At 35.6% G+C, this 25,864-nt stretch overlaps 3 protein-coding genes and 1 pseudogene across 8 annotated transcripts; 3 read left to right on the top strand and 1 right to left on the bottom strand.

Moving 5' to 3' along the window:
• Positions 1 to 939: 939 nt before the first annotated feature.
• Positions 940 to 6,689, top strand: LOC111284674 (uncharacterized). The gene is made up of 12 exons (XM_089762942.1): positions 940 to 1,162; positions 1,289 to 1,416; positions 1,548 to 1,610; positions 1,842 to 1,963; positions 2,353 to 2,468; positions 2,573 to 3,380; positions 3,840 to 4,571; positions 4,993 to 5,214; positions 5,300 to 5,395; positions 5,488 to 5,682; positions 5,851 to 5,964; positions 6,291 to 6,689. Exons 1-12 carry the CDS (start codon positions 1,068 to 1,070, stop codon positions 6,549 to 6,551), a joined length of 2,952 nt encoding a protein of 983 aa, XP_089619068.1. The 5' UTR covers positions 940 to 1,067; the 3' UTR covers positions 6,552 to 6,689.
• Positions 6,690 to 8,789: 2,100 nt separating this feature from the next.
• LOC111284673 (L-gulonolactone oxidase 3-like) lies at positions 8,790 to 11,189 on the top strand. Of its 2 annotated transcripts, XM_022873508.2 has the most exons (4): positions 8,803 to 9,603; positions 9,895 to 10,150; positions 10,243 to 10,806; positions 10,909 to 11,189. In XM_022873508.2, exons 1-4 carry the CDS (start codon positions 8,923 to 8,925, stop codon positions 11,055 to 11,057), a joined length of 1,650 nt encoding a protein of 549 aa, XP_022729243.2. In that variant the 5' UTR covers positions 8,803 to 8,922; the 3' UTR covers positions 11,058 to 11,189. The 2 variants fall into 2 exon arrangements, with proteins under 2 accessions (XP_022729242.2, XP_022729243.2); XM_022873507.2 differs by having other exon boundaries at positions 8,790 to 9,603; positions 10,243 to 11,189.
• A 2,756-nt stretch (positions 11,190 to 13,945) lies between these two features.
• LOC111284457 (L-gulonolactone oxidase 3 pseudogene) lies at positions 13,946 to 14,864 on the top strand (annotated as a pseudogene).
• A 2,262-nt stretch (positions 14,865 to 17,126) lies between these two features.
• LOC111284650 (protein EMBRYONIC FLOWER 1-like) lies at positions 17,127 to 24,643 on the bottom strand. 5 transcript variants are annotated; one of them, XM_022873443.2, is made up of 7 exons: positions 24,375 to 24,643; positions 23,294 to 23,465; positions 22,142 to 22,563; positions 21,957 to 22,055; positions 20,391 to 21,838; positions 17,687 to 19,445; positions 17,127 to 17,603 (listed from the first exon to the last, which is right to left on the bottom strand). In XM_022873443.2, the coding sequence occupies exons 2-6, from the start codon at positions 23,452 to 23,454 to the stop codon at positions 17,712 to 17,714; spliced, it is 3,864 nt and encodes a 1,287-aa protein (XP_022729178.1). In that variant the 5' UTR covers positions 23,455 to 23,465; positions 24,375 to 24,643; the 3' UTR covers positions 17,127 to 17,603; positions 17,687 to 17,711. The 5 variants fall into 5 exon arrangements, with proteins under 5 accessions (XP_022729178.1, XP_089619066.1, XP_089619065.1 ...); XM_089762940.1 differs by having other exon boundaries at positions 17,127 to 17,600; XM_089762939.1 differs by having other exon boundaries at positions 17,167 to 17,603; positions 23,294 to 23,549.
• Positions 24,644 to 25,864: the final 1,221 nt, after the last annotated feature.

The raw sequence follows: 25,864 nt of genomic DNA, 5'->3' as shown, positions 1-25,864 counted from the left end.
TTTGAATCAAATTTTTTTTTTATTCAGTTCATATCAAGTTGGGATCTTAAATGTATATATTAGGTTTGTATCGAATTTTGGATTGAAAAGTAAAAAGTTGAAAGAACCCACATTGAACCAAATCATATGTTTTTCTTAGTTTTTATATATATTTTTTAAATTTTTATAAAATAAAATTAATAATTTTATATCAAAATTTACTTAAATATATTAAGATTTTATATTTAAATAATATCTAAAAATTAAAAAATTAAAAATCAATAAAACTGAACTGAACTTATAAAATTTGATTTAATTCAATTCGAATTTAATAAAACTTCGATTCTAATTCAAATTAAATTTAAAATTTTTATAATATTTAAAAAATTAAACCGAATCTTATTCGAATCAAACCGTCATCATTCAGACTGGACAAAACTTTAGAGAAACCTTTTGAATGATGCATTAGGATGGCTTAACTTGATTCAGTTGAATTTATTGTTAATACATTAAAAAAAAAACTTTATACAGTAACCTTCACATTTATAAATCAATATATATTAGTATTAAGTTTCTTGAAATAAATAATTTCACTTATTGCATAAAGTGAGTATTTCAATTAAAAAAAAAAAACAATTAAATCCTTTCTCAGCCCACTCTTAAGTCCTATCAACCTAAAATGACATTGGATTTTATACTTGTCATAAGAAGAAATACAAATAATATGTTGTTGACTTCCAATATTTCTTTTTTCACTCAAATGGAAAAGGGTGCCTTTCGTTTATTTTTTAATTAATTCAATTTTTTTAATATCCAATAAAAGAAGTTAAAGTAAGTTTATATTTGAAAAGAAATACAATGAGAAAATTTCCAAACAATATTTAATTCTTATATATATTTTTAAACTATTAATGAAGAAAGAAAAATCTTGATAAAGCCGGCTTTTATGTAAGTAAAGTTGAGTAGCTGAGGCAGGGTTGGAGTCGATCGTCCTCGTAAACTTCTCCCTCCTCTCTCGACTCTCTCAGATCTGTTTCTCTTTCCCTCCGACAGATAAGCTAATTCCTCAATCGCCATAGCCATTAGCCATGGCGATTAGGTCTTTTCTTTTTCTTATCTTCTTTTTCTCTTATCTAAATCCGATGTTTTCTCTCTACGAAGATCAAGTGGGCCTCATGGATTGGTAATCTCTACTTTCTCACTTCAATTTCACAATTAATAATTATCGCTTTCTTGACTTCATTGAAATTGATTAATTTCTTGGCTTTTTTCTTAGAATTTTTTATTCTAATTAATTGTTTAATCTCAGGCATCAACGATACATCGGGAAAGTGAAGCAAGCAGTGTTCCACACTCAAAAAACTGGTCGAAAACGAGTCCTAGTAGCCACCGAAGAGAACGTTATAGCTTCACTTGATCTCCGCCACGGCGAGATTTGTAAGTCCAACACCATTCAATTGCTACTAATTATTGAAGTTAATATATTTAATTTTTATAATTTTCTTCTTCGATTTTTGTTTCAATTTGTTTTAAATTCTTATTAGATTTTGGTTGGTTGTTTTATGTAGTTTGGAGACATGTGCTGGGGTCTAATGATGTTATCGATGGAATTGATATTGCTCTTGGAAAATGTAAGTACGCCCATATCCATATTTATTTTAAAGAAAAATCTTATATTCCTTTACTTTTAAAATTTGAGTTCGTTTTTGATCGTTTGCTTGCTTGTATTCCATCGTGTGTTTGTTGAGTGTTGAATATTTTGTTTGATTAAATGTTGGTTTCTCCTTCTGGTGTCATTGAGGGAAGATGCGATATCTTGCTTTTATAGCTGATTAAGTTTTAAATAAATTTCATTCTTGCAGATGTCATCACCCTTTCATCGGGAGGAAGTATTTTAAGAGCATGGAACCTTCCTGATGGGCAGATGGTGTGGGAATCTTCTCTTCAGGGTCCAAAGCACTCAAAATCATTGTTATTAGTGCCGGTTAGCATCAGATTTTTCATTTGTCAGAATCTTTCCAATTAAAATCATTTTTGTTCCTATCTCTTTGACGCAGAATCTGTTTTCAGTGGTTCATGGCTCCTAAAATTTCTATCCATGCTCTATTAGATGTTCTGTTATACAATCAAGATTATTCTTGTTAAATTTTCATCTAAAAGATTTCTAGTTGTCCGTAGCACATGCAATAGAACCAGGCCAGTTTATGTACAGAAGTGCGCTTTTATGGGCATTTCTTATTGTTGTATCTTTTATATTCCAATAGAACTTCATCTCCTGCATTTAAAGTTGTATTTAGTGGTGTAGATAGAAATTATATAATTCATTCAATAAGTCTAGAAGCATATGTGATTGGCCATATCAATGTTGTGCAGACAAATTTGAAAATTGAAAAGGATAACGTAGTCATCATTTTTAGCAATGGACGCCTCAATGTTGTTTCTTGCATAGATGGTGAGGTCCTTTGGAAGAAGGATTTTGAAGCAGAAAGGTTAGTCCAATTCGAAAGTTTTACATTTCATCAGCTTTTCTTCAAACACTCCCCTTTGAGAATAATAGTATCATTAATGTGCTACAATGACATGCTATCTGCAGCCTTGAGGTTCAGCAGGTAATTCAGCCTCCTGGCAGTGATTTAGTATACATTGTAGGATTTGCTGCTTCATCCAAGTTTGAGATATATAAAATCAATACCAGGAATGGAGAGTTGTTGCAGCATGAAAGTGCAGCCTTTTCTGGTGGGTTTTTGGGAGATGTTTCGCTAATTTCTAGTGGGACAGTTGTGGCTCTTGATTCTACAGGGTCAATTTTGCTAACAATAAGTTTTCAGAATGGAAAAATTAGTTTTCAACAGACACCCATTACAAATCTTGTTGAGGATTCTTTGGGACCGGCAGTAATAATACCTTCATCAATCTCAGGAATATTTGCAATTAAAATGAATCCTATTACTATATTTATTAGAGTGATTGGTGAGGGCAAGTTGGAGGTGGTGGAAAAAACAAATCATGAAACAGCTGTTAGTGATGCTCTTTCAATCTCTGAGGGGCGACAAGCTTTTGCATTGATTCAGCATGTAGGCAGCAAGATTCATCTCACAGTGAAGCTTGCGCATGATTGGGATGGTAATTTGCTTAAAGAAAGCATTAAAATGGACCAGCAACGAGGGCTTGTCCACAAGGTTTTCATAAATAACTATATCCGAACTGATACGTCTTATGGATTTCGGGCATTGATTGTGATGGAAGATCATTCATTATTGTTATTACAACAAGGTGAGATTGTATGGAGCAGGGAAGATGGCCTGGCATCAATAACTGATGTAACAACTTCGGAACTCCCTGTGGCAAGGGATGGTGTATCGGTCGCAAAGGTGGAGCACAACCTCTTTGAATGGCTTAAGGTATGGAACATGAATCTTTTAAGACAATTTCTAGAATGTTATGATGTTTTCATTGAAAAGCACCTTTGTTTTTTTACAGTTTAACTGAAGGCGACTGTAGTCTGCATGCATGTAACTCTTTTCATTGCTGTTATGAGTTTAATAGATAATTAATTATTGATTTTGTTTCTGATACATGTTGAATTATCATATATGAAGGCTTTCATGTGGTTCTGAAATTAGAAAGATTATGGACAAACATGACTGAGCGTACTTGTTTTTCGTATACTCATGACAGAGTTTGCTAAATGATTTTCAGTTCTTTGAATAGTATTATGTCATGTTAGTCTTAGAAACATGAACTTCCAACTGTCAAAGCATCCATTACTGCATTCATTATTTGAAAATGAAGACACATTTCTTTGATTAGTAAATCCTCTCTGACAATATAGTTTTGACAAGATGCTCTTTTTTCTTAAGGGACATATGCTGAAGCTGAAGGGAACACTAATTCTTGCAAGCCCTGAGGATATAGCAGTCATACAAAGTATGAGATTAAAAAGTTCTGAGAAAAGCAAGATGACCCGAGACCACAATGGCTTCCGGAAACTGCTCATAGTACTAACAAGGGCAGGGAAGATTTTTGCCTTGCATACTGGAGATGGACACATTGTCTGGTCTCACTTGCTACAGTTTCTACACAAATCAGACACATGTCAACATCTGATAGGACTAAACTTGTATCAGTGGCAGGTTCCCCATCATCATGCTATGGATGAAAACCCGTCAGTTCTTGTAGTTGGCAGGTGTGGTCCAAGTTCAGTTGCGCCAGGTGTACTTTCTTTTGTTGACACTTACAGAGGGAAGGAGCTTAATTCTTTAAGTCTTGTTCATTCTGTTGCCCAAGTTATTCCACTGCCATATACAGATTCAACAGAACAGCGACTCCATCTGCTAATCGATGCTGATAAGCATGCACATTTGTACCCCAAAACTCCCGAGGCTATTAGTATTTTCAAACGTGAGTTTTCAAACATATACTGGTACTCAGTTGAGGATGATAATGGCATCATCAAGGGGCATGCTTTGAACAGCAAATGCTTTGGTGAAGTGGCTGATGAATTTTGCTTTGACATTAGGGAATTGTGGTCAGTTGTGTTCCCCTTGGAATCAGAAAAGATCATTGCAACTGTCACTAGAAAATTGAATGAGGTAAAGCTTTTTCCCCACTCCCGAATGGTTTTTCTCAATTACTTGTGCTTTTTTGTCAACCAGCATGGTGATCTTAGGGGAAGTTTTCCAGACTCAGTTGCACTGTATCGCATTATTGCATGAAGTGACTGCTCTCTTGAGTTAAGCTTTGGTTATGCACTTCTCTACCCCAAGATTTTTAACCATTGATAAGACTTCCCTCTTCATTCTTATTTTGTTATTGACTTCTTAAAAACCAGTTGTATATAATTTTGTTGTGCTGTAGTTTCATGTGGTTAATGGGTGTCATGGAAGATAGGTAAATGTGGTTCATTCCCAATTGTGCATGTTCTTTCTGTGTAATTTAAATGTTTGTTGAAGCTTTGTTGCCAATATTGCATGTATAAATCATACTGAATGGTTTTTGATTTGAGTTTTTCAGGTGGTACATACTCAAGCAAAGGTTATAGCAGACCAGGATGTTATGTATAAATATATATCAAGAAATCTACTTTTTGTGGCAACTGTTGCACCCAAAGGCATTGGTGAAATTGGATCTGTTACACCAGAAGAATCATGGTTGGTTGCATATCTTATTGACACTGTAACTGGTCGTATATTGCACCGGGTAACTCATCATGGTTCACAGGGTCCTGTTCATGCTGTAAGTTCTCAATTTATTTTCTCATATTGGTGTCATAAGCAGCTATGAAAGGGGTGCAATTGATAATGCTTTTTGTTTCTTGTAGGTTTTTAGTGAGAACTGGGTTGTCTACCACTACTTCAATCTTAGAGCACACAGATATGAGATGTCAGTCATTGAAATTTATGACCAGTCTCGGGCTGTAAGTGGATGAACTTGAATTGTTTATTTTGAATTGCCTGTATCTTCACTTCAGTTAAATTTATCTTTCTGCAACTTAAATACTATCCACAGGACAACAAAGACGTTTGGAAACTTGTTCTTGGAAAGCACAACCTTACTTCACCGATTTCTTTATATTCTCGACCAGAAGTCATAACAAAATCACAGTCGTACTTTTTCGCCCATTCTTTGAAAGCTATAGCAGTGACATCTACAGCGAAGGGTATAACTTCAAAGCAGCTTCTCATCGGTACAATTGGTGATCAGGTATGTTAAAATTTTCAGAAAGAGCTAAATCATGGAGTTATCTTCACTGCTACTTTATGAGTTGCTCATGTTTTCTTTTGAAAGAGTTAAGAGTTATGCTTCTTTCTACAAAATAACAGAGTTGTACGGTACTTCTGCCTGCGGCATTATCTTAACCATGTTTTACAGGTTTTGGCACTTGATAAGCGTTTCCTGGATCCTCGTCGATCGGTTAACCCCACACAAGCGGAGAAAGAGGAAGGCATTATACCACTAACAGATTCATTGCTAATCATTCCTCAGGTTAGTTTCCATATGTTCTGTCACGCAGTTCAGCTTGTTCTTTCTTTCATTCTTATATATATATATATATATATATATATATATATATATATATGTTATGCACTAGTATCATTACCTTCTTGAGAAATGCTGTTTCATTGAGGTTCTTCTGTAGTATGCATGCAAGCATTCTCTTAAGGCCATATGCATATGCTGAAACTGGCCAACAATGAACATTTTATGAATTTAATCCATCATCTCTCTCTGTCTCTCTCTCTGAAGGTTGGGTGGGGGGAAGGGAACTGTTTAAGTAGCATAACCGATGGCTGTTTATGAATTGTTTGCAGTCCTATGTTACACATGCCCTTCGAGTGGAAGGTCTTCGAGGTATAATAACTGTGCCAGCCAAGCTGGAATCAACGACCCTTGTCTTTGCACATGGTGTGGACCTCTTTTTCACTCAGCTTGCACCTTCAAGGACGTACGATTCTCTCACAGACGACTTCAGTTATGCCCTACTTCTCATTACAATCGTGGCACTTGTAGCTGCAATCTTTGTAACGTGGATTTTGTCTGAGAGGAAAGAACTACAAGAGAAATGGAGATAAGTCTCTCCTCTTTATATTTGTGTACCAACAGTTTTCCCTTTTTAGATGACTGATGCTTTATGATTTGAATTAGATTAGGAGGTTCCCTCCTGACTTGTAATTCTTATAAATTTTTAACCATGCCCTCTTTTACTGTCATTTTTATCGCTATGTTTTACACGATGCAATATCTACATTAAGCATCTCAATATATCTACGTAAATCTTTTGAAAAAGAACATTGAATTGGTAAGTGGAACTTTCGGCCACGTGGTCCGAGTATGTTCACTTCCAATCATTAATATACGTAGAGTGGACAGCAGAGGAGGATTAACCGAGTTATTTTGTTGTTATTGAAGGCTGAGGCCCTTAACGCTTAGGCTATACTTTGAAGCCTACAATTTCCCAACATGGTTCCCATGACCACCACATCGACTCCACTCTAGGAAGTTAGTTTGCAATTATGTCCAAAATAAGATAAGATTCATTCCGAAGGCTGGGCCCTGTCCACTTGCCTTCCGCTTTCTCAGTTTTCTTACTTCCCTCTCCCTCCGCCAGCAAGCAGAAGTCCCAAAAAAATTTTCGTTGCTGTTTTTTAACCGCTCGGATGTGAAAGTATTTGTCACTGTTTCACTGTTAACCACATGACCAAAGCATATCTTATTTTGGCGCCTGGTTTTTAGTCTGAGGCGAACGGAACAAAAGACTAAAAACTTAGCCTGAAATTAAATAACAGGCGGAGGATATGGCGCCTGTGCCACCTAAGGAGGTTGCAGGGGCTGTGGTGTTGGCGTTGCAAGGGGAAGGAGGAAAGGGGCCCGGCTTTTGAAGACTCTTCTAGAGTACGGACTGCTAGATTTAACCCAAGATGAGAAGTTACCCACGTTTGAAATTGATGTTACGAATTAAAGGCATATAAAGAAAATTTCACTCAGCTGCTCCATTTTAGGTTTTTGTTGGAATTTCTTTCTTGATCCTTTTTCTAGTTATGTTCTCTATTTTTTTTTTTTTTCTTTTTAGTTTAGATTGTTAGTAGCATATTAGAATTTTAATTTAATGATTAAATTTAAATTCGGACAGTTTTATTAAAAAAATATTAACACAAATTGATCTTTGAATGATGAGTCTAACTCTAATCCCACAAGTGAACCGGCAATTTGTGGGTTGAATGTCAATTTCTTTGTCATCTTTTCCTTTTTGGTTGCTTAATGGATGTGAAACCTGAGATGTGGGGTTTGCAATTGCAGTTGAATGTCAAATCTGGGTTTGCAATTCAGACAGCTAAATGCTAAATTGCATGTCTCTCGACCCATTGATAAACCTCTTTTTGAGAGAGTTCTATTAGTTTATTTGTTGGCGCTTCAACAGGATTGGGTTATCCATTACCGGTTCCTTGTGTTATCGTCTTTGCTCTCTATGTCGAAGGGTAGAGTCTAATTACCTATACGATTCGATCAGTTGAAGTTAAAATCATCACATTTTATTGCAAGTTACAACTTCATTTTTATATTCCCTCCTTTTAGGTGAGAGGATTATTAGCGTAGAAAATAAGAGTTGAGGATTGAAATCCCAAAAAAATAAAAGCCAATAGGGTGTTGAGTGATCTACCCTTTCATTTTTTTGGCAAAAAAAGCTCCATTCCAAGGGCCAACTTCTAGAAAAACCAGAGGCTGAACTAGGTTCGTGATTTTCTCGATTTCTGTTTTCGGACATTGGGACAAGACCTTCCGTAGATCGACAACAGGCATTGAGGTTAAGATCCCAGAAGTAATAACATCAAGGCAGTTACCAAAAGTGGAAGAATATCATTATTCCTTATCACATTCCATACAATTATTTGTTTTTAACAATTTTCATTTATTTAGACACGTGTATTACCTTCGTCTGCCAACTAACTTAAGTACATTGTACGTGAAAAGAATTAGAGTCCTGCCAACTAATCCCCAAAAAAAAAGGTATGGCTTCTCCTAATTTATTCATCAACATAAATATCTGTCCTTGTTCATCGGACATAAACGCTATTAACAGCTCATAAAATAATTGTACTATATTTCCTTTTATCTTTAAAGTGTTTTGCACCATGTGCGATGTGCCTATACATTTTGTGAATTTGAATGCACTTTTGGGAATTATGAGTATCATGTTTCATTTACAACTACTAATGAGCTGTCCTGGGTTGACCAATTTTATAATGAGACACCTAACAAATCATCGTGGGAATAAGTGGTCTGCTGCTACAAACTGATTTTAAGATCATATCTTGGTTTTCAATTAAAGTAACCGTTCCTTTTTTCTTCTAAGGTCCAAAGAACCATATTAATACATTCTATTTACCAAATTAAAATTCTCTCCACCAAAGGTCATATCTGCAAATATTGCTAGAATTGTCCAGGATGTATTATTTTTGGTGGCTCCAATGTGTTCTTCACCTGCTTGTATGGGGCTCAACCCTGCAAACCATCCAGGCAATTCCGCCACAGGCCCCGGTTCAATGCAACGGAACTATCTGCACCCTTTACAATTCCTATGGTGCATGGGGAGATCGAAAGGACTGCCATGTTAAAACTGTTGCATACCCAACAACAGAAGAAGAGCTTCGCTTGGCCGTGGCCCATGCCAATAGAAACAAGCTTAGGGTGAAAGTAGTTAGTAAATTTTCACACACCATTCCAAAACTAGCCTGCCCTTCCACACAGCAGTCCGATGATTCATTATTGATTAGTACAGCAAAATATGATTCGCACATCGAAATTGACTCAGCCAATTTTGCTGTGACAACCGATGGTGGAGTGGCGCTACGAAAACTGATTGATAAGGTTGAAGAAGCTGGGCTAAGTCTAGTCGCGGCGCCGTATTGGGAGGGTGTGAGCGTAGCTGGGCTGATAAGCACCGGGGCACATGGAAGCTCATGGTGGGGAAAAGGAGGAGCTGTTCATGATCATGTCATTGGCCTCAGCCTTATTGTTCCTGCTAGTGAATCAGAAGGGTATGCAAAAGTAATCCAAATTGGGGCTCAAGATCAACTTCTTAATGCGGCAAAAGTATCATTAGGAACTTTGGGGGTCATCTCTAAGGTCAGTATTTCTATTCTTTGTTTGATTTGCTCCGCTTCCAATCTTCAAAATTACATTAATTAGAGTTAGGCAGATGGTAACCAAATGAATACATGTAAGAGACCAAATGATCCAATAGATTGTAAAAATCATTAAATTGGGAATAGTAATTGTATTAGAGGAAACATAGGGGTATTTATCTTTATCAACTAGTTGAAAGATTACATTGAAAAATCGAACTTCGGAATCTCAGTTGGTCATATTCATCAGCTGTTATTTGTAATAGATTTATGTTGTCTCAATAAACAATAGGTCACTTTTTCTCTGGAGCGAGGATTCAAGAGAAGCATTAAATATAATTTCACTGATGATTCTTTAATTGAAAATGAATTCATCGAACATGGAAAAAAATATGAATTTGGAGACATCGCTTGGTATCCATCAAAACATACAGCTGTGTATAGATATGACAACAGAGTTTCCATGGACGCCCTTGGCGATGGAATTAACGACTTTCTTGGGTTTCAAGACAACGAAATCTTGGTCTCCGAATCAGTCAGAGCAACAGGTAAGCTCCAGTTTGCCAATTTTTTTGCAAAGATCTTTATCTAGAAGTAAAATAGATACTAAAGCGTAGTTTTGAATTTGGAAATATCGCAGAAAAAGCACTCGAGAGTGCCAAAAACGTCAATGGAAAATGCATACTGGCGGCTACTACTTTGGCGTACAAGAAACAGATTGCCAATGGATTGAAGAATAATGGCCTGATTTTCACGGGTTACCCAGTTGTGGGTCGCCAAGGAAAAATGCAAACATCGGGTTCTTGTTTATATTCACCAACCATAAGAATAGATAGCTCATGTCCTTGGGATCCAAGAATTAAGGGACTTTTCTTTTATGAGTCAACTGCAATATTTAGTGTGACAAAGTTTGGAGACTTCATCCGAGATGTTAAAAAATTAAGGGACCTAAAGCCAGAAAATTTTTGTGGGGTGGATCACTATAACGGCTTTTTGATACGTTACATCAAGGCTTCACAGGCATATCTAGGTCAATCCGAGGACTCCATAGTTGTTGATTTCAACTATTATCGTGCTGATGATGCTTCAACTCCAAGGTTAAACGAAGATGTAATGGAAGAAGTTGAGCAAATGGCTTTCTTTAAATATAGGGCTAGACCACATTGGGCCAAGAATAGGAACCTGGCATTCTTCAATGTGCAAAGTAAGTATCCAAACTATAATAAATTTCTTTCAGTAAAGAAGCGATTGGACCCAAAGAACATCTTCTCCAGCGAATGGTCAGATGAGATATTATTTGGTACAGGAGTTAAAAGTGATGGATGTGCCTTAGAAGGGCTGTGCATATGCTCAGAAGACAGACATTGCAGTCCAAGCAAAGCGTACTTTTGCAAACCTGGTCTTGTTTACAATGAAGCTAGAGTATGTAGATATTCGCCAGCCACCGTACTGTGATATTTTTCAGTAGATTCTTCTGCAATTTTTTATTCCAAAGTAACAATTCTTATCTGATTGCAAAGAGATACAGTGGTGAACATGGTTATTTTAGACATTATAATTTGATTCTGATGCAGTTTGAAATGTTTCCTTTTTTCTTTGTAAGAGATTTAGTTTGAACGTTAATTGAAGCTCAACTTTAATTCTGTTCTCTTCTAACTTACATAAAATTTTGTCATTTTCTATTGCTTAATATTTTGAGTACTTGCCATGAAACTGATCACGAAGCTCTTAGATCACCAAAGAAATTATGAATCCACTTCCTCTTTTCACCAAACAAGGTGATGAATAAAACAAATGTCCATAATTATGAAACAAAGACATGAATATATAATACGAGATACGATATGATGATACGATAATTTTTGAAAAATAATAATATGGTTACGTCAAGATATATAATAATAAAAGAAAATATTTTTTATATATTATAATAATCAATTAAAAATATATAATAGATATTGAATTGATTTTAAAAAGTTATTTACTTTTGTGAAATATTAATAAAAGACATAATAACAAAAAAAAATGATTTCATTATTCATAAGAGAATTGTTTTTTTTTTCTTTATCATATCCCGGAAAATTTGATGCGTATTTCAACATATCATAAGCATTAAAATATCGAATATAAATACCACATAAATATGCAAAAGATTTAGAAGTGTCAATACTTCATAAGTATATAATAAAAGCATTCTCAATTTCATATTTTTTTTTATGTTCCAAAATTTATATTGGTTTTCATAAAATTTTTATTATTACACTTGTCTCATGGACTATAGTTTCCATTTGGCTAGAAAATGATCATGTGACCTAAACTTCCATTTACCTAATGGTATTAAGTATATATGAATTTTCTTTTTGCCAAGAGGTGGGAATGTTTTTTTTTTTTTCCTCAATTTCTCCTTTCTCCTTTTCTTTATCAATCTAGCATTATAATCCCACCTTCGATGTATTCTCTTTGTTGGATCCTAGGTGTTGTGCACCTGCTTGTGTGGGGCTAAGCTCAAACCTGACAACCATCCAGGCAATCCCACCGCAGCTGCCGGTTCATTGCAACGGAACAGTCTGCACCCTCTCCAACGGCAACGGTACATGTAATGGGCTGATCGAAAGGACTGCCACGTTACAAACGTTGCATATCCAACAACTTGATAAGAGCTTCGCTTAGCCGTGGCCTATGCCAACAGAAACAAGCTCAAGGTGAAAGTAGTGAACAAATTTGCGCATTTTGTTTCAAAACTAAGCTGCCCTTCAACACGCTCTTGAAATCCATTGTCCATCATTGGTAAATATGATTCCAGCATCGATGTTGACTCAGCCAATTTGACCGTGACGGTAGATGCTGGAGTAGTAGTGGTAGAAGAAGTGATTGATGAGGTTGAAGAAACTGGGCTAAGTCCAGTGACGGCATCTTATCGGAAGGGTGTCACAACAAATACAACACAGTCCGGAAATTAATTACAGATAAGTGCAGCACAATATGATTCAAACATCGAAATTGACTCAACCAATTTGGCTGTGACGGTTGATGCTGGCGTGGCGCTAAGAGATCTGATTGATAAGGTTGAAGAAGCTGGGTTAATTCTAGTGGCTGCCCCTGTGAGCGTAGCTGGGCTGATAAGCACCGGAGGACATGGGAGCTCATGGTGGGGGAACATGGAGCTTTTCATGATCATGTCATTGGAATTAGCCTTATTGTTCCTGCTACTGAATTAGAAGGGTATGCAAATTAAATTAATTAATCCAAATTCGATCAACTTCATAATGCGGCAAATAGGAGTGTGCTTTATTCTTCGATCAACCAAAATTGATTCCATTAATTGGTGGATGATCAAGATAATTTCCGTTGGTTATCAAAAGAGATTTTGCGAATATTTTAGTTATTCATTAATTATATTTGATAATTCCAAAATAACTGAATTCCCAAAAAAATATAAAAAAATTATTTTTTAAATTTTTATTAAATAGTTTAAGTTTTATATTTGATATTTGAATATATGTTTGATGATTATGTTTATTTGAATTTTGAAGAATTAAAAATTTAAGATATGTAATTTTAACCTATTGATAGAAGAACAATTGAAGTTCAATTAATCCATCAAATTAATAGAAATATTTCAATTTTAAATTTATTTTTTTGAATAATTCAATTTGATTAAAAAATTAAAATAAAAATAATTCAATAAATGATATAATTTGATTACGATTTGATCGAATTAACCTAATGATCAACACCCATACAGCAAAAGTTTCGTTAGGACTTTTGGGATCATCTCTAAGGCCGGTAGGTATCTATGATCTAGCAATTATGTACTATTTGTTTGACTTAATGCTAAATTATCTTTTAGGATATATATATATATAGTCCTGGTTAATTTATAGCATTTATATATAGCAATGGTAGCTGCTGTCTAGGAAAAATACAAATTTTTGAGATTGCCTTAGATCTGTTCATGGAAGCAAATTAATAATATGAAAAATTAAACTGAAAAGTCAATCTTTTGAGTGAGCTAAGATTTTTTTTCTGTTTTTTTTTTTCCTAGTGAAGTAGATTTAATTGCCTGACTAAATAATAGGTGAAATTCTTGCTGGAGCCTGGAATTAAGAGAGAAGCATGAGCTGCAAGCCATATAATCAGACAAGCTATAGTCTGATAGGAAATGAATTCATATAACATGCCAAGAAATATGAATTTGCAGATATCGCTGGTATCCATCAAAGCTTACAACCGCGTATAGATAATGACAGCAGAGTTTCCATTACCCCTGAGGATGGAATATTATATGACTTTATCCATATGCAACGGAATTCTATCTTGTTTTCTTGTCCCAATCAGTCATAAGCTCACATGGAACTCCTGTAGAAGTAATGCATGGATTTAAATATGTAAAAAATTTGCAGAAAAAACATTGGAGTGCCAAAAATGTCAGTGGAAAATGCTGGCTGGCAGATACTACTATGGGGCAGAAGAAACTGGTTGCCAATAGATCACTGAAGAGCAACAATGGCCAAAAATTTCATAGGGTACCCAGTTGTGGGTCGCCAAGGAAAGATGCAGACATCTGGTTCTTGTTGATAGCTCATGCATTTGGGATCCCGGAATTAATTATGGAGATGTGAAAAACTAAAGAGACCTAAAGCCAGAATTTTTGTGGGGTGGATATGTACGTTGGGTTTCTGATACGTTACATCAAGGTTTCAAAGGCATAACTGGTGGGTCAATCTGAGGACTCTGCAGCTGTTGATTTCAGCTATTATCGTGCCGAAGATGATTCAACTCCGAGGTTAAAATAAATTGAGTAAATGGCATTCTTTAAATATGGGTTAGCTAGGCCGCATTGGGGCAAGAGCAGGAACCTGGAAGTCTTGAATGTGCAAATTAGTACCCAAATTATGATAAGTTTTTTGGAGCAAAGATCGAAGCAATTGGACCCACAAAACAGTGAATGAATGGTCAGCTGAGGCTTTATTTGGAAAAGAAGTTGTTAAAAGTGATGGATGTGCCTTAGAAGGGATATGCATATGCTCAGAAGATAGACAATATTGCAGTCCAAGCAAAGTGGTATTTTTGCAAACCAGGTCTCCTTTACAACGAAGCTATAGTCTGTAGTTTTCATTTTTAGTAAAGTAATATTATACCTTTCAGCAGTTTTTTTTTAGTGATTATAAATCTGTTAGTATCTGATTAATTCCAAAGTAAGAGTATTGTGGATTTTAGAGTATTGTTCATTTCATTTTTTTTACCCTAAATGCAGTTTGAAGCCTTCCTTTTTTTTTTTTTCTTTTGTTTCCTATTTTTGGTGAGGGATTTTGAACCTTAATTAATATAATTGAAGGAACTCTTGTAAATGAGAATCACCCTAATTAAATCCTGGATATGGCACGCAATATTCCTCCTTAATTCACATATGTTAATTGTTATGACCTGTTGAAAAAAATAAATAAACTTTGATAAAACATTGTTTTTCCTTGTGTTTTTCTTTTGTTTATTTTTCCATGCCTACTATTAGTGAAGGAAACTACATTATGGTATATGAATTATGAACATTAAAATTACTGGAATGATATTATAATAAGAGTTCATCTTGTGACAATTATCATGTGACTACTCTTTTATATATATATATATATATGTATATTTATACACTACAGATTTTTTTTAAAATAATTTATACACTATGTTTTGAATTAACCATACTCGTACAAATTCAATTGATCATATTAATTAAGTAGCAAAATTGAATTAAATAAATATGTGGGTAAAGTTAAAACATGTTAAGAATATTTTTGCTTATTCTCATGAGAGAAATTCTAACAAAAATAATTTTAGACATACTAATGGCTGGGTAATTCAGCAAAATTAACCTAGGATGATAATTAAATTGGCCTGAGGCTGAGAGAGATCATATATTGGAAAAAACAAATTGGCCACTTATTGATCAGTATATATCTAATAATCAAGTAATTATAATCTGCTCTTAATCATGACAACTTATATATATAGTATATAGTGAATTTTGTCAAAGGAAAATATCTTTTTAAGCCCACTCGTAATATTTTTTACAAATTAAGGAAAAAAAATTTTCTAAGCAAAATTTCTTATCATTTCTCTTTTTCAGCCAGTAACTGCTGCAAAAAGAAGCTAGCTCATGCAGAAACGACCACCACCACATTCATACTCGGATCAAAGAGTTGTTCGTTACAGAAACAAGAGCTGTGTCGTTCTTGCGTTCTTTGACCACTGCACTGTCCTTCTCGAGCCACATCACTGCCGGCTGCAAGGCCAGCGTTGGCACAGCTATCACTAAACTGCTGCGTGGCTAGTGTCCTATACTGCATGCACTGCAGGTTAAGGGCAGAGTGCGCAAACCCACTCTTTCTGATCTAATGGTTCAGACTTCAGTGGGGAATGTTAAATTAAAGGGGCACCTGACTTATGCATGGTACAAAATTTTCAACATATAATTTGCTTTGCCCCTTGAGGCTGATCAACCTGATACAAAAGGAAAGTAATAGCATGGGTAGGGTCGATGACACGTGGCTGGTGGTTGAGTTGTTTATGCTTTATAGCTAGAGCTATAGGCTTGCCCGTTTGACCTAAACAAAACTCAAAAGATTGATCATGCAGTGTGAAGGGGTGAGAGTGAGGCAATGGCCCAAGAGGAAGAGGGGAATTATTACTTATTACTTATTAGTCAAATCAACCTTTGGGTGTTGTTTTGTTGTGCTCTGGTGTTGACAGCCAGATGGGACATCCTTTTGGGTGTTGTTTCGTTGTGCTCTGGTGTTGACAGCCAGTGGGAAAGGAAGGACAACGATTAACGATAATGTCGCGGCCAACAGCTAAGTGCTAAGTTGCCAAAGCATGCATTGTATATACTACTACTAATAATAAATAATAGAAAAAATATGAATAAATTTAATTAAGGGGCATTCAAATAGTATAATACACTAGTAGATGAATTAAGTTGATGAGATCTGAAATGAGAGGGGAAGCCCCACAACAAGTGTCATTCTTTATATCCGCAAACAAGCTGATTTAATATTGGATTAATAAGGAGAAAATGCTGTCCTAACAGAAATTCAGACAAGAGATTAGATAATTTACATCCACTATCTTGATTGGCTAAAGTACCAATAGTTTCTGCATCCATTATTTGGGTCGGTAGAAAGAATTTAGTTTAATACTTTAATACTTGATACTCAGTATTAGGTAATATTTTGTGTAAGTCAAGAGTTTGAAGTGATGATAAAGATTTTACTCTGGCAAGTGCATGAGCGCCAGTTCATGTCTTGAGAGCGGCCACTGCTCGCGCTTAAAGGATATTTCGGGAACCATGAACTTTTCACTTTGATAATCTTGAGGATTTTGCCTCTACTTCTTAAATCTTGTCCGTTGGTCATCATAACAATAATCATGTTAGATAGATAGATAGATATGCACTGTATAGCATATATCCTTCTGAATCGCCATAAAAAGTTTGTTTCTCCATTGCAGTAATCAACAAGGTGAACCACAAAATAAAAAACAAAAAACAACAGTACTGATATTCCTACAGGGCTGTTCAAATTCAAGCTTCAGAGCATATATTATAACTAATTGCCTGTTCTCTGTTTCCACTCCCACAAGCTGCTCAAGAATGGAGCATAGACCAAATTATTTAAGCGACAAACAAGCCCTTTTGAGTACTAATAAAGGACAGTATTTAGGTTTTACAAGCCCTTGTCCAGGAGAATACCGGCATACAACATTGAATATGGTATTGCTGGATTTGAGGCATATGCAAATATTTACAGGCCTTGCCATGCACCTAGCATTTTTTTATCATGTTCTCAGCCTTGGAAATGGAAAATGCCAATGCAAATAGAACAATTTCAGCTCGAGAAAAAAAAATCAACTTGTGTGCGAAAGGTGATTGGTTTGATGTCTGACACTTCATAAAGCTTTTAACCTTTTCTTGTTTTGCAGCATCAGGGAAGGTGCTTCAGATTTTGCCTGCTGAAAAATTAGACAAGTCAAGTACTGATCGAAGAATTCAATTTGAACCCAAAAGGAAGATGAAAGGGGTTCTAAGATGCTACCAGCACATATATAATGACAACAGCCTCATGAAGTTCGATTTCGTGAATGTTTTTTTTTAACAGTAAGCTTCCTCTGACGCTTGTGCCCAACCAATTTCACAAAGCCAGAAGAGGTAGCTTCCCTTCCAAATTTTAGGTCTTCACCTCCAATCATGTACATATTTCCGGCTTCAGGCACAGTAAAATCAGCAGGGTTTCTATTAATGCAGCATATTTTATTCTCTGAACCACTTTTTGGATGGAAAAGAGCGCCATTCATAGTACGAGCCTCCTGCTTCTGTTTTGTTGCACTCTCAATTGCATGAAGCTGTATGGGAAACATCATGAAATCTGAAGTGCCAAGCACAAGTTTTTGCATACTATGAACAGGAATAGATCCACAAGTCGTATTTAAACCACTACTTGAAAATACGGTTTTTTGTGATCTGCGGTTTCTATTCTGCCTTTGTGAGTCTGAGCATTTTTTCTTCTCTTTCTCTCTAGACTTCAGTGAAAATTGACCCGTAAAATCAATTGCCTTCTTGAAACTTTTATCATGCTGGAATGAAGAAGTAGAAGTAGAAGGAGCGACTGCTGGAGTGGCTGACATACATTCACAGAAACTCTCAGGTTGGTGGCTTTTACCATAACAATCACACAATGGATGTTTCATCGAATTGATCCTATATCCTCCAGATGGCAGGCTTGAAAACTCTTTAGAGTGATTACCATGAAGATAGGAAGCTTTTTTAACAAATTTTTGCTTTCCATCCGCATCAACTGGTGCTCCTGACTGTAACCCTGCATCCATAAGACTAAGCAAATGCATGGCTGGTATGGTTTCATTAGAATACAGATCTAATGACCCCATCCCATTATGTTTGCACGCAAATGGGTATTCTGTATGTGTCCTTCCAATGACATCAGAATCAAACTTCCTACTATGCTTATCAAAGTTTGAAGCCAGATTTAGGAAGTGCCGATCATAATTTCCACTCATATTTCCCTTGGGCAGATTGCTGGGGCAATGTGAAAGCAAATCTATATTTGCCACCTGATCTGCACACTTCTGAGGGATGCGGTATAGATAGGACATGTTATTTGGTATCGTTGATGGCCATAGATGAGCTGCTTCTTTATTCTGCACTGGAGCACTCTGGCATGTGTTACAAACTCCCAATGCTTGCATGCTAGCATGAGAGGACCTCTGCCCAACCATGTTCCCAAACCACTGGCAATTTTGAGAACTGTTTTGCCTGCTCGAATTGGTGGAAGAAACTTGGACTGCATTCAATGGCTTCTCTACACATAGAGGAAATGGCCTAAAGCCTGCAGGGGAATAACTTTGTTCCAGTTGGCTCATAGTGTACGAGTTTTGGTCCATATGAGAGAAATAATCAACAGAATTTTGTCTGCTGGTTCCCACATTATCACCTCTTATAATTTTGCCAATTCTTCCGTTTTTAGCTCGAGGTTTTGGTTTATGAGTGGTCTCATGAAACAGGCTCATCTCTTCATTTTCATATACTTTATTAAGATCCACCCTCTGATGATATATGGTTTTATTTGTTGTTTCGGGTAGCGGTTTATCAGTTTCAGTATCAGGAAGACACCTCTCATACTGATTCTTTGCCATGAGTTCAACGATTTCCATGGGTATGTCATCTAAAGCTCCTTGCTCAGATTGCATTTCAACTTGTTGATCATAATGTTTCCTAGCAACTGTTGAAGGCTCCTGATGCTCCGCTATTTTCCCATTGTTGCTTGTACCACTGTAATCCTGCAAAAGAAACATATAAGAGGGAAAAATCTCCTCTCAATTTCAGAGAAACAAAAACATGGGAAAAAAAGATGCATTATTAGCTGAATTATTCCTAATTACTTGGGAAAAATAAGGAAACATCTGCCATAAAGGTTAGCTATGTTTAACCCACTCACAACTGTGAAATTCACATGTTTGCTTACATAAACAATGCTAAATATATATGCCTTCTTCAAAATTATGAATCAGAATGCTATTATCTAAGTTTACAGATATAATATTACATAAGCTTATATCAGAACCACAATAGTCATTGATGGGTGTTGAAAAAATTCCAAAAGACATTTATATTTTGGTGTAAGGACTAAGGATGGGAGCAGAACTTGTTTCAAAGTCTAACCAAGATAGGGATAATTTCATACCTAATCTTTGCAGAGACTTACTCTGATGAAACACTAAAGGTTGGAATAAGCAAAAGACAATATCTTCATTTTTCCATGAATAAATACGAAAGTATAACAGAGTTCTCAATTATGTGAACTTGTTTTCTCAAAAAAGAAAAGAAGATGTATATGCTTTTTAAATGATTTTATATGTCTTACCACAGAACTCCATCATCCAGGCAATAGTGTCTTAACTGTGTTTGATTTAATAGCTTATCCAGCAATTCAATTATTAGAAATTAAAAGTTTTATAACTGGTTGTGGAACAGAGAATATTTTCTGGCTCAAAAACCATAATAATTAATCTGAAAGTTCTAAAAACTCTACTCTGAATGTTAATCATGACTTGAAAAATTCATGTACACTAAAACTAAATCTAAATGCAGTCTTAGTCACAGAGGAAGAAAACCCAAATTTGGGATAAAGGTAAAAAAAAATTGTCCTGTCACAAACGTCTGGCGTATTTTTTTCTTTTTAAATGTTTGTTCAATAACTGGAGTAACAAAAGAAAAGCTCATACCATTTGCTGAATTAGAGAACAACTCCCAACTTCAGCACGAGAGTTGTGCTTTTGCTTCTCATTCAGGAATGGCATTCTGTATGTAGTTCGGTTACTGTTGAGATCAACATGCATTCCCTTCCAATGATAGGCATCTAGGTCAGAGTTAGATGGAAAACTAGAGTCTCCAACATATTTCATCTTTAGATCTTTCCTTCCAATCTCATATTCATTGAGAACATGCCCTTGCCAAGGAAATAAAGATGGTAGCCCATCCCTGATTGGAGTAATATATTTTCTATCATATATTTTAGCAGGCAAGAAATTATTAAGAGAAAAATGCATTCCTTTTTCAGCTGGTGCATCTCGGGTTACTTTAAGTGGAACAGCAACAGACCCAATTTGTCTTATTTCTACATCTTTCCTTGAAGTCAGACCTTCTCTGAGTATGGCATTGTTCCAAGGAATTGGAGAAGCCTGCCCATCATTATCTTGATGCATCTTGCTCTTTTTCTTCAATAAATTAGATTTTTTTTCTGAATTTTGGGCACATTCAGGAGAGGGATCCAACCCACTGCCTGTAGATACATCATTTGATTTGTACAGAACAATATCACCAGCATTACTCTTAGTAGCATCTCCAGGCTTTTTCTGCCTTTCCTTTTGCAGATTTTCTCCAGACAGACTCAAGGACAAATGTTCATCAAAGTTATGGGTCTTTTTATTTTTCGTCTTCCCCATAATAGGACTTTTATCAACTTTAAAGTTAACCAAATGGCTCTTTGCACCAGTTTGAGAGCCACTTCCATTAACTGTACCTTCTGAATCAGAAGTTGCAATTCTATCAGCAGTTTCAGCACTGCTGTTGAAGGTCCTAAGGTTTTTATGCCCGTTATTTGGAGAGCTTATTTCCCCAGGTCTCCATTCTTCATACTGTGGCAACTTTCTTTTCCTACTATGAGTCAAACTGCTCGTAACATTTCCTTGGAAATTAACCTCATCTTGGGGAGCAACTATTGAATCTATGCCTGTAGATGCATCAGGAATGGCACTGGAAGCAGAATCTTCTGTGCTTGTAAGATCAGTTTTTTCATCTCCACTTTTACCCAACAATTCAGTCAGCAGACGCACCTTACGGGTTTTTCTTCGATGCAAGCTGCCAGAAGCAGTTCCAGCCAATATCCCGGCACTTTCAGATGATGCATAATCACGATCATCTAATTCCAATGAAGGATGTTTGCTTGTACGAGTCTTGATAGCATCAGGAACCCCATTAACCATACTGGCTGTCCCATAGGATCCACAAGTTTTCACTAACTCCATCTGCTGATCATAGGCGGAAGCATGTTGTCCTGCTTGACATGTTTCAGTGGCATCCTTAACCATGCACTTCAGGTTTGAATCAGGAATCTTGAAACCAGCAATTTCATTATCTTTTAAATCGGGCTTATGAAATTGCAGAGTAGCCACTGTTGCAGAAATCAGAAGCATTGTTATTACAACAACTGCAGATATAGTTTCAGTTGCAAAGCGAGAAAACAGTCAAGCTTTTTGAGCTAGTCTTTTATTCATAAATAGTAGACATACCTTTGTCATCTACATGATGTGTTTGCTGCATAAGGCTAGCATATTTTGAAACATGGATTTCCTTATTAACAATGTTATTTTCAAATACATCTGTTTTCCCTGTAAAAAACACCAAAAATCATTAATGCTCTAATGGAGAGGTAATCACCTGAGAATAGATTGAGCTAGCTAGGATAGAAATATACCTATGATTGGTATACTTGCGATTTCATCTTTCTTTTCACTTTTATCACTATATAAAGGATGACGGTCACTGCTATTAACATCCACACAAGCATTAGCATTATGTTTCCTGGATTCAACATTAATCTTTCCGTCTGGCTGCAAATCTGATAACCATGTCGCAGCTTCACCATGAGACGACACATGAGGAGAAGAGTCAAAGGATTTCAATTTGCCACTACTATTAGCAACAGTTCTTTCTTCATTTTCACTGCCTTTAGCTCTACTTTCCTGCAGACAGTTTTGGCAACACCACCATCTGAACTTTGGAACAAGTAAAGGAGGAAGCTTACAGTTTTGTTCTTCAGATATATTCTGGCCACCATTTAATGCAAACGGCCAACATTTCTTCCAGTCTTTATTGCGCATCTCAGATGCATATCCGCTGCATTTAAAACAAAGGAAATTTATGAGGAAAACTTCCAACATGAACATTAATGTACTATATACAGCAAATCGGAAAGTAGTCCTCAAATTGAGAACTATATATTGGCACAAGCCATTGAAACATATCAAATCTAGCAATAAACTTCCCTCAATATAATTTAATCCCTTTATTAGATGTCATCACACAGATTAGCAGTTCAGTATCCTGTCTACTTCATGGAAATATGATCCTAGCTACCTGCCACTAGTTTAGTCCCATTCCATCACAAACATTATTCTAATAAAGAAGAAAATACCTCATCTGCTGCTACTAATTTTTAAGTAGCAGATCCAAAACATGATCCTATTCTAAAAAATGCAGTATCTATAAAATAGGAAAAAAAACCTCATGTGCACACACAAACAAGCAAGCAATGAAGTTTGAGAGGGAGCATGAACAACAGAAAGAAAGAAGTTAATTCATTTTAGTAATTTCTGTTTCGATAAATAATTAATTTTAAAAGCCATTCCTTTACAATAAGAGAGTAAGTAGATGCAGTATCGTCGTGAATCAAAGGATTCTAGTAAGGATTAAAGGCATCTCTCTCAAATATGAACACACTTACTGTACCCCACAGTCAAACAGACACCATATCAGATACACATTTTCAACAACAATGGTAATATGGAGAGGCCAAGAAAGTTCAACAAATTTAAAAGAGAACTGAATAATAAGGATCATGGCTTACCGAATAGAAAAATGCTCACACTTGCTAGTATCAATGTCATCATTAGCACTGATGAGATCAATAGATATTGAATCAATCCTTATCGGTGATTCCACAGACTTGGCAACAAGATTAGAACTGCAACTCTGATGAGTTTCCATGACCGCTATAGTACTCTCCATGTTTTGGGTAACTAATTAACACCACCAATGTGCAAACATAAGATATCCCATGTGCATAGAATAAAAGTTTCTCGTAACATTGTAACTATATCCATCTGCAATGTTAGCAATATGCATGAAGCTCTAAGATATTAAGTATATCACAAGATCTTAAGTACACACTTCATTATTCCTAGGAAATTCAAAATGAAAACAACATAGTCATAATAAAGTAGATATATTTGATGAGAAGCTGGAAAGCCTCTATATATGGTGATTTATTACATATAATAATAACTTATAGCAGTCGACAAGTGAATACTATTCAAAGGGAACAAAATTGGAAACCCTAGTTCCTATGAAATCAAACATAGAGATGTTTGTAGTTACTACATTAATGTTTTAATACATCCTAATAAATAATATAGCAAAAGCCATCCATTCAAAATACAAAGTAAATCATGAAATAACTGCCATAAGATTAACAACATGTTAGGGTTTTATCAGATAAAAGGAACTAGTGAAGTTTGCGACCAAAATAATAGTTTTGTTAATCTACCCTATGCCAAAGAAATAACCCACTTTAAAACTCACCTCGAAAAACCCACATCAATCCATAAAATAAAAATTTTTCTAGGGTTTCAACACTGCCAATTTCACAAGCCAGTGAACAGTGAACACCATTTCTAACACGAGAAAACCCATCAAAAACAACACAAAAAAGTCCAAAAAAGAGAAGAGATGAAATCATAAAGCAAAACCCAGATGCCAAAATGTTCATAAAAGGCTAAACTTAACGTACTAAACACAGTAAACTAACCCCAAATAACTGAAATAAACAAGCTACAGCTCAGCTTAAACTCATATTAATCAAAACAAAACCAATTTAAAACAAAAGAAACCCAGAGCTTTAAATTGTAATTAGATTAGAAAAAACATACCTTTATTCGAGTTAGCTATCAGCTAAGACAATCTAAAACCAACCCATCGTCGATTCTTCACGGCCAATCGAGAAAATTGCATCAAAAGAAAGAAAATTGAGCGACCAAAAAGAAGGTTCAATCTTTTTGAAGAGATCTGAAGCTTGATGTGTAGAATTTGAGTGCGAAGTTTGGAGAAACCCTAGCTTAACAAAGGAGAGGTTTTTCGATTCTTTAGAGAGAGAGAAATACAAAGGGTAGACAGAACAGAGTTTTCATCTTTTGTCCTTGAAAGGAGGGTCTATGTTGTCGTCTTGAAATCACCAGCTCCAAAAAAAAAAAAGCATATGTTTAACAAAAGATATGACCATGGCCATGTCATAACATTTAACCATGCATCCATGTGTAGAGAGAGAAAGAATGAAAGTTTCAGAAAGAGAAAACCGATGTGCCGAAACAACCAATGGTTTTACTCCACCTGGAAGAAAGGTGCGGTTCTTATCAGAATCATTATGAGGGTGTTGGGTCTTAAACGGGGAAACCCTAGAGTTGAATAGTGAAAACTCACTATTCTCACGCGTTATTGCACGCTCCTGTTCCCCTAGAGTAAAAAATTTTTAGCTGTCATTATCGTGTCATGAGGTCTCGCTAATGCCTTTGCACGCAAAGAACCTTCGATTGGAGCGTATGATGAAACTCCAAATAGGACCGTGGAGTTAGTTTGAGATGAAACCCTAAGGTTTAATTTCTTTTTCTTTTTTCTGTCATGTAACAAAAAAGTGGGTGTAACCCTAGCTAGACCATTTTTATAATAAATATCTATAACCCTAACCCTGGCCTAGTCACTTAATTGAGGGGTGGTGAGGGATTGGATCACATAGAATTGGGTTTGGGGCACATTAACATTAGCTTTCATCAATCATAAAATACATCACACCTTTTTCTCTGTTTACTTTCATCCTTTGAGAGGGCATCTTTGCTTTTATTTCAAATGTCACCCCAACTTTCACCTAAATGGTACCATTACATGTGTTGGTTGATGCTTTAAACTTACACTCTCCTCAAAATAAATTCTCACATTATCCATAGAAACCGATAATGTTTCAACCAAATGATAGATTCTTTACTTTAGAATAGGGAAAACTTGTTGAATAAAGTCCTAAAAATAGAAACAAAAGTAGGGGTGAAGTTTATCCCTATTGAGTAGGGTGAGGTTTAAGGTAGTAAAATGAATATAAGTGAAATCATAAGATCACTTTTCTTAATTATGACGTTTTAGGTGACAAAAAAATTTAGATCATTTACTTATAGATTAAGTATTAAATTAAATTTGGTTGTTGATTTTTCCAAATTAAAAGAGATAGTGGAATTCATATTTGGAGAGAAAATAGTGTCCAAATATGCATGATACTCCCAAATATCCCATGCCAATTGGTTCATAGAATGCTTGTGATTTTGGTCTTTTTCTTCATTTAATTTATTCAATCTCATCATGTATTTCTTAGTGTATT

This window comes from Durio zibethinus, chromosome 6 (genome assembly GCF_047325235.1).
Source record: "Durio zibethinus cultivar Kanyao isolate XHJ-2024 chromosome 6, ASM4732523v1, whole genome shotgun sequence".
In the NCBI taxonomy this organism is placed as follows: Eukaryota; Viridiplantae; Streptophyta; class Magnoliopsida; order Malvales; family Malvaceae; genus Durio; species Durio zibethinus.
This window is presented reverse-complemented; position numbering and strand designations above follow the sequence as displayed.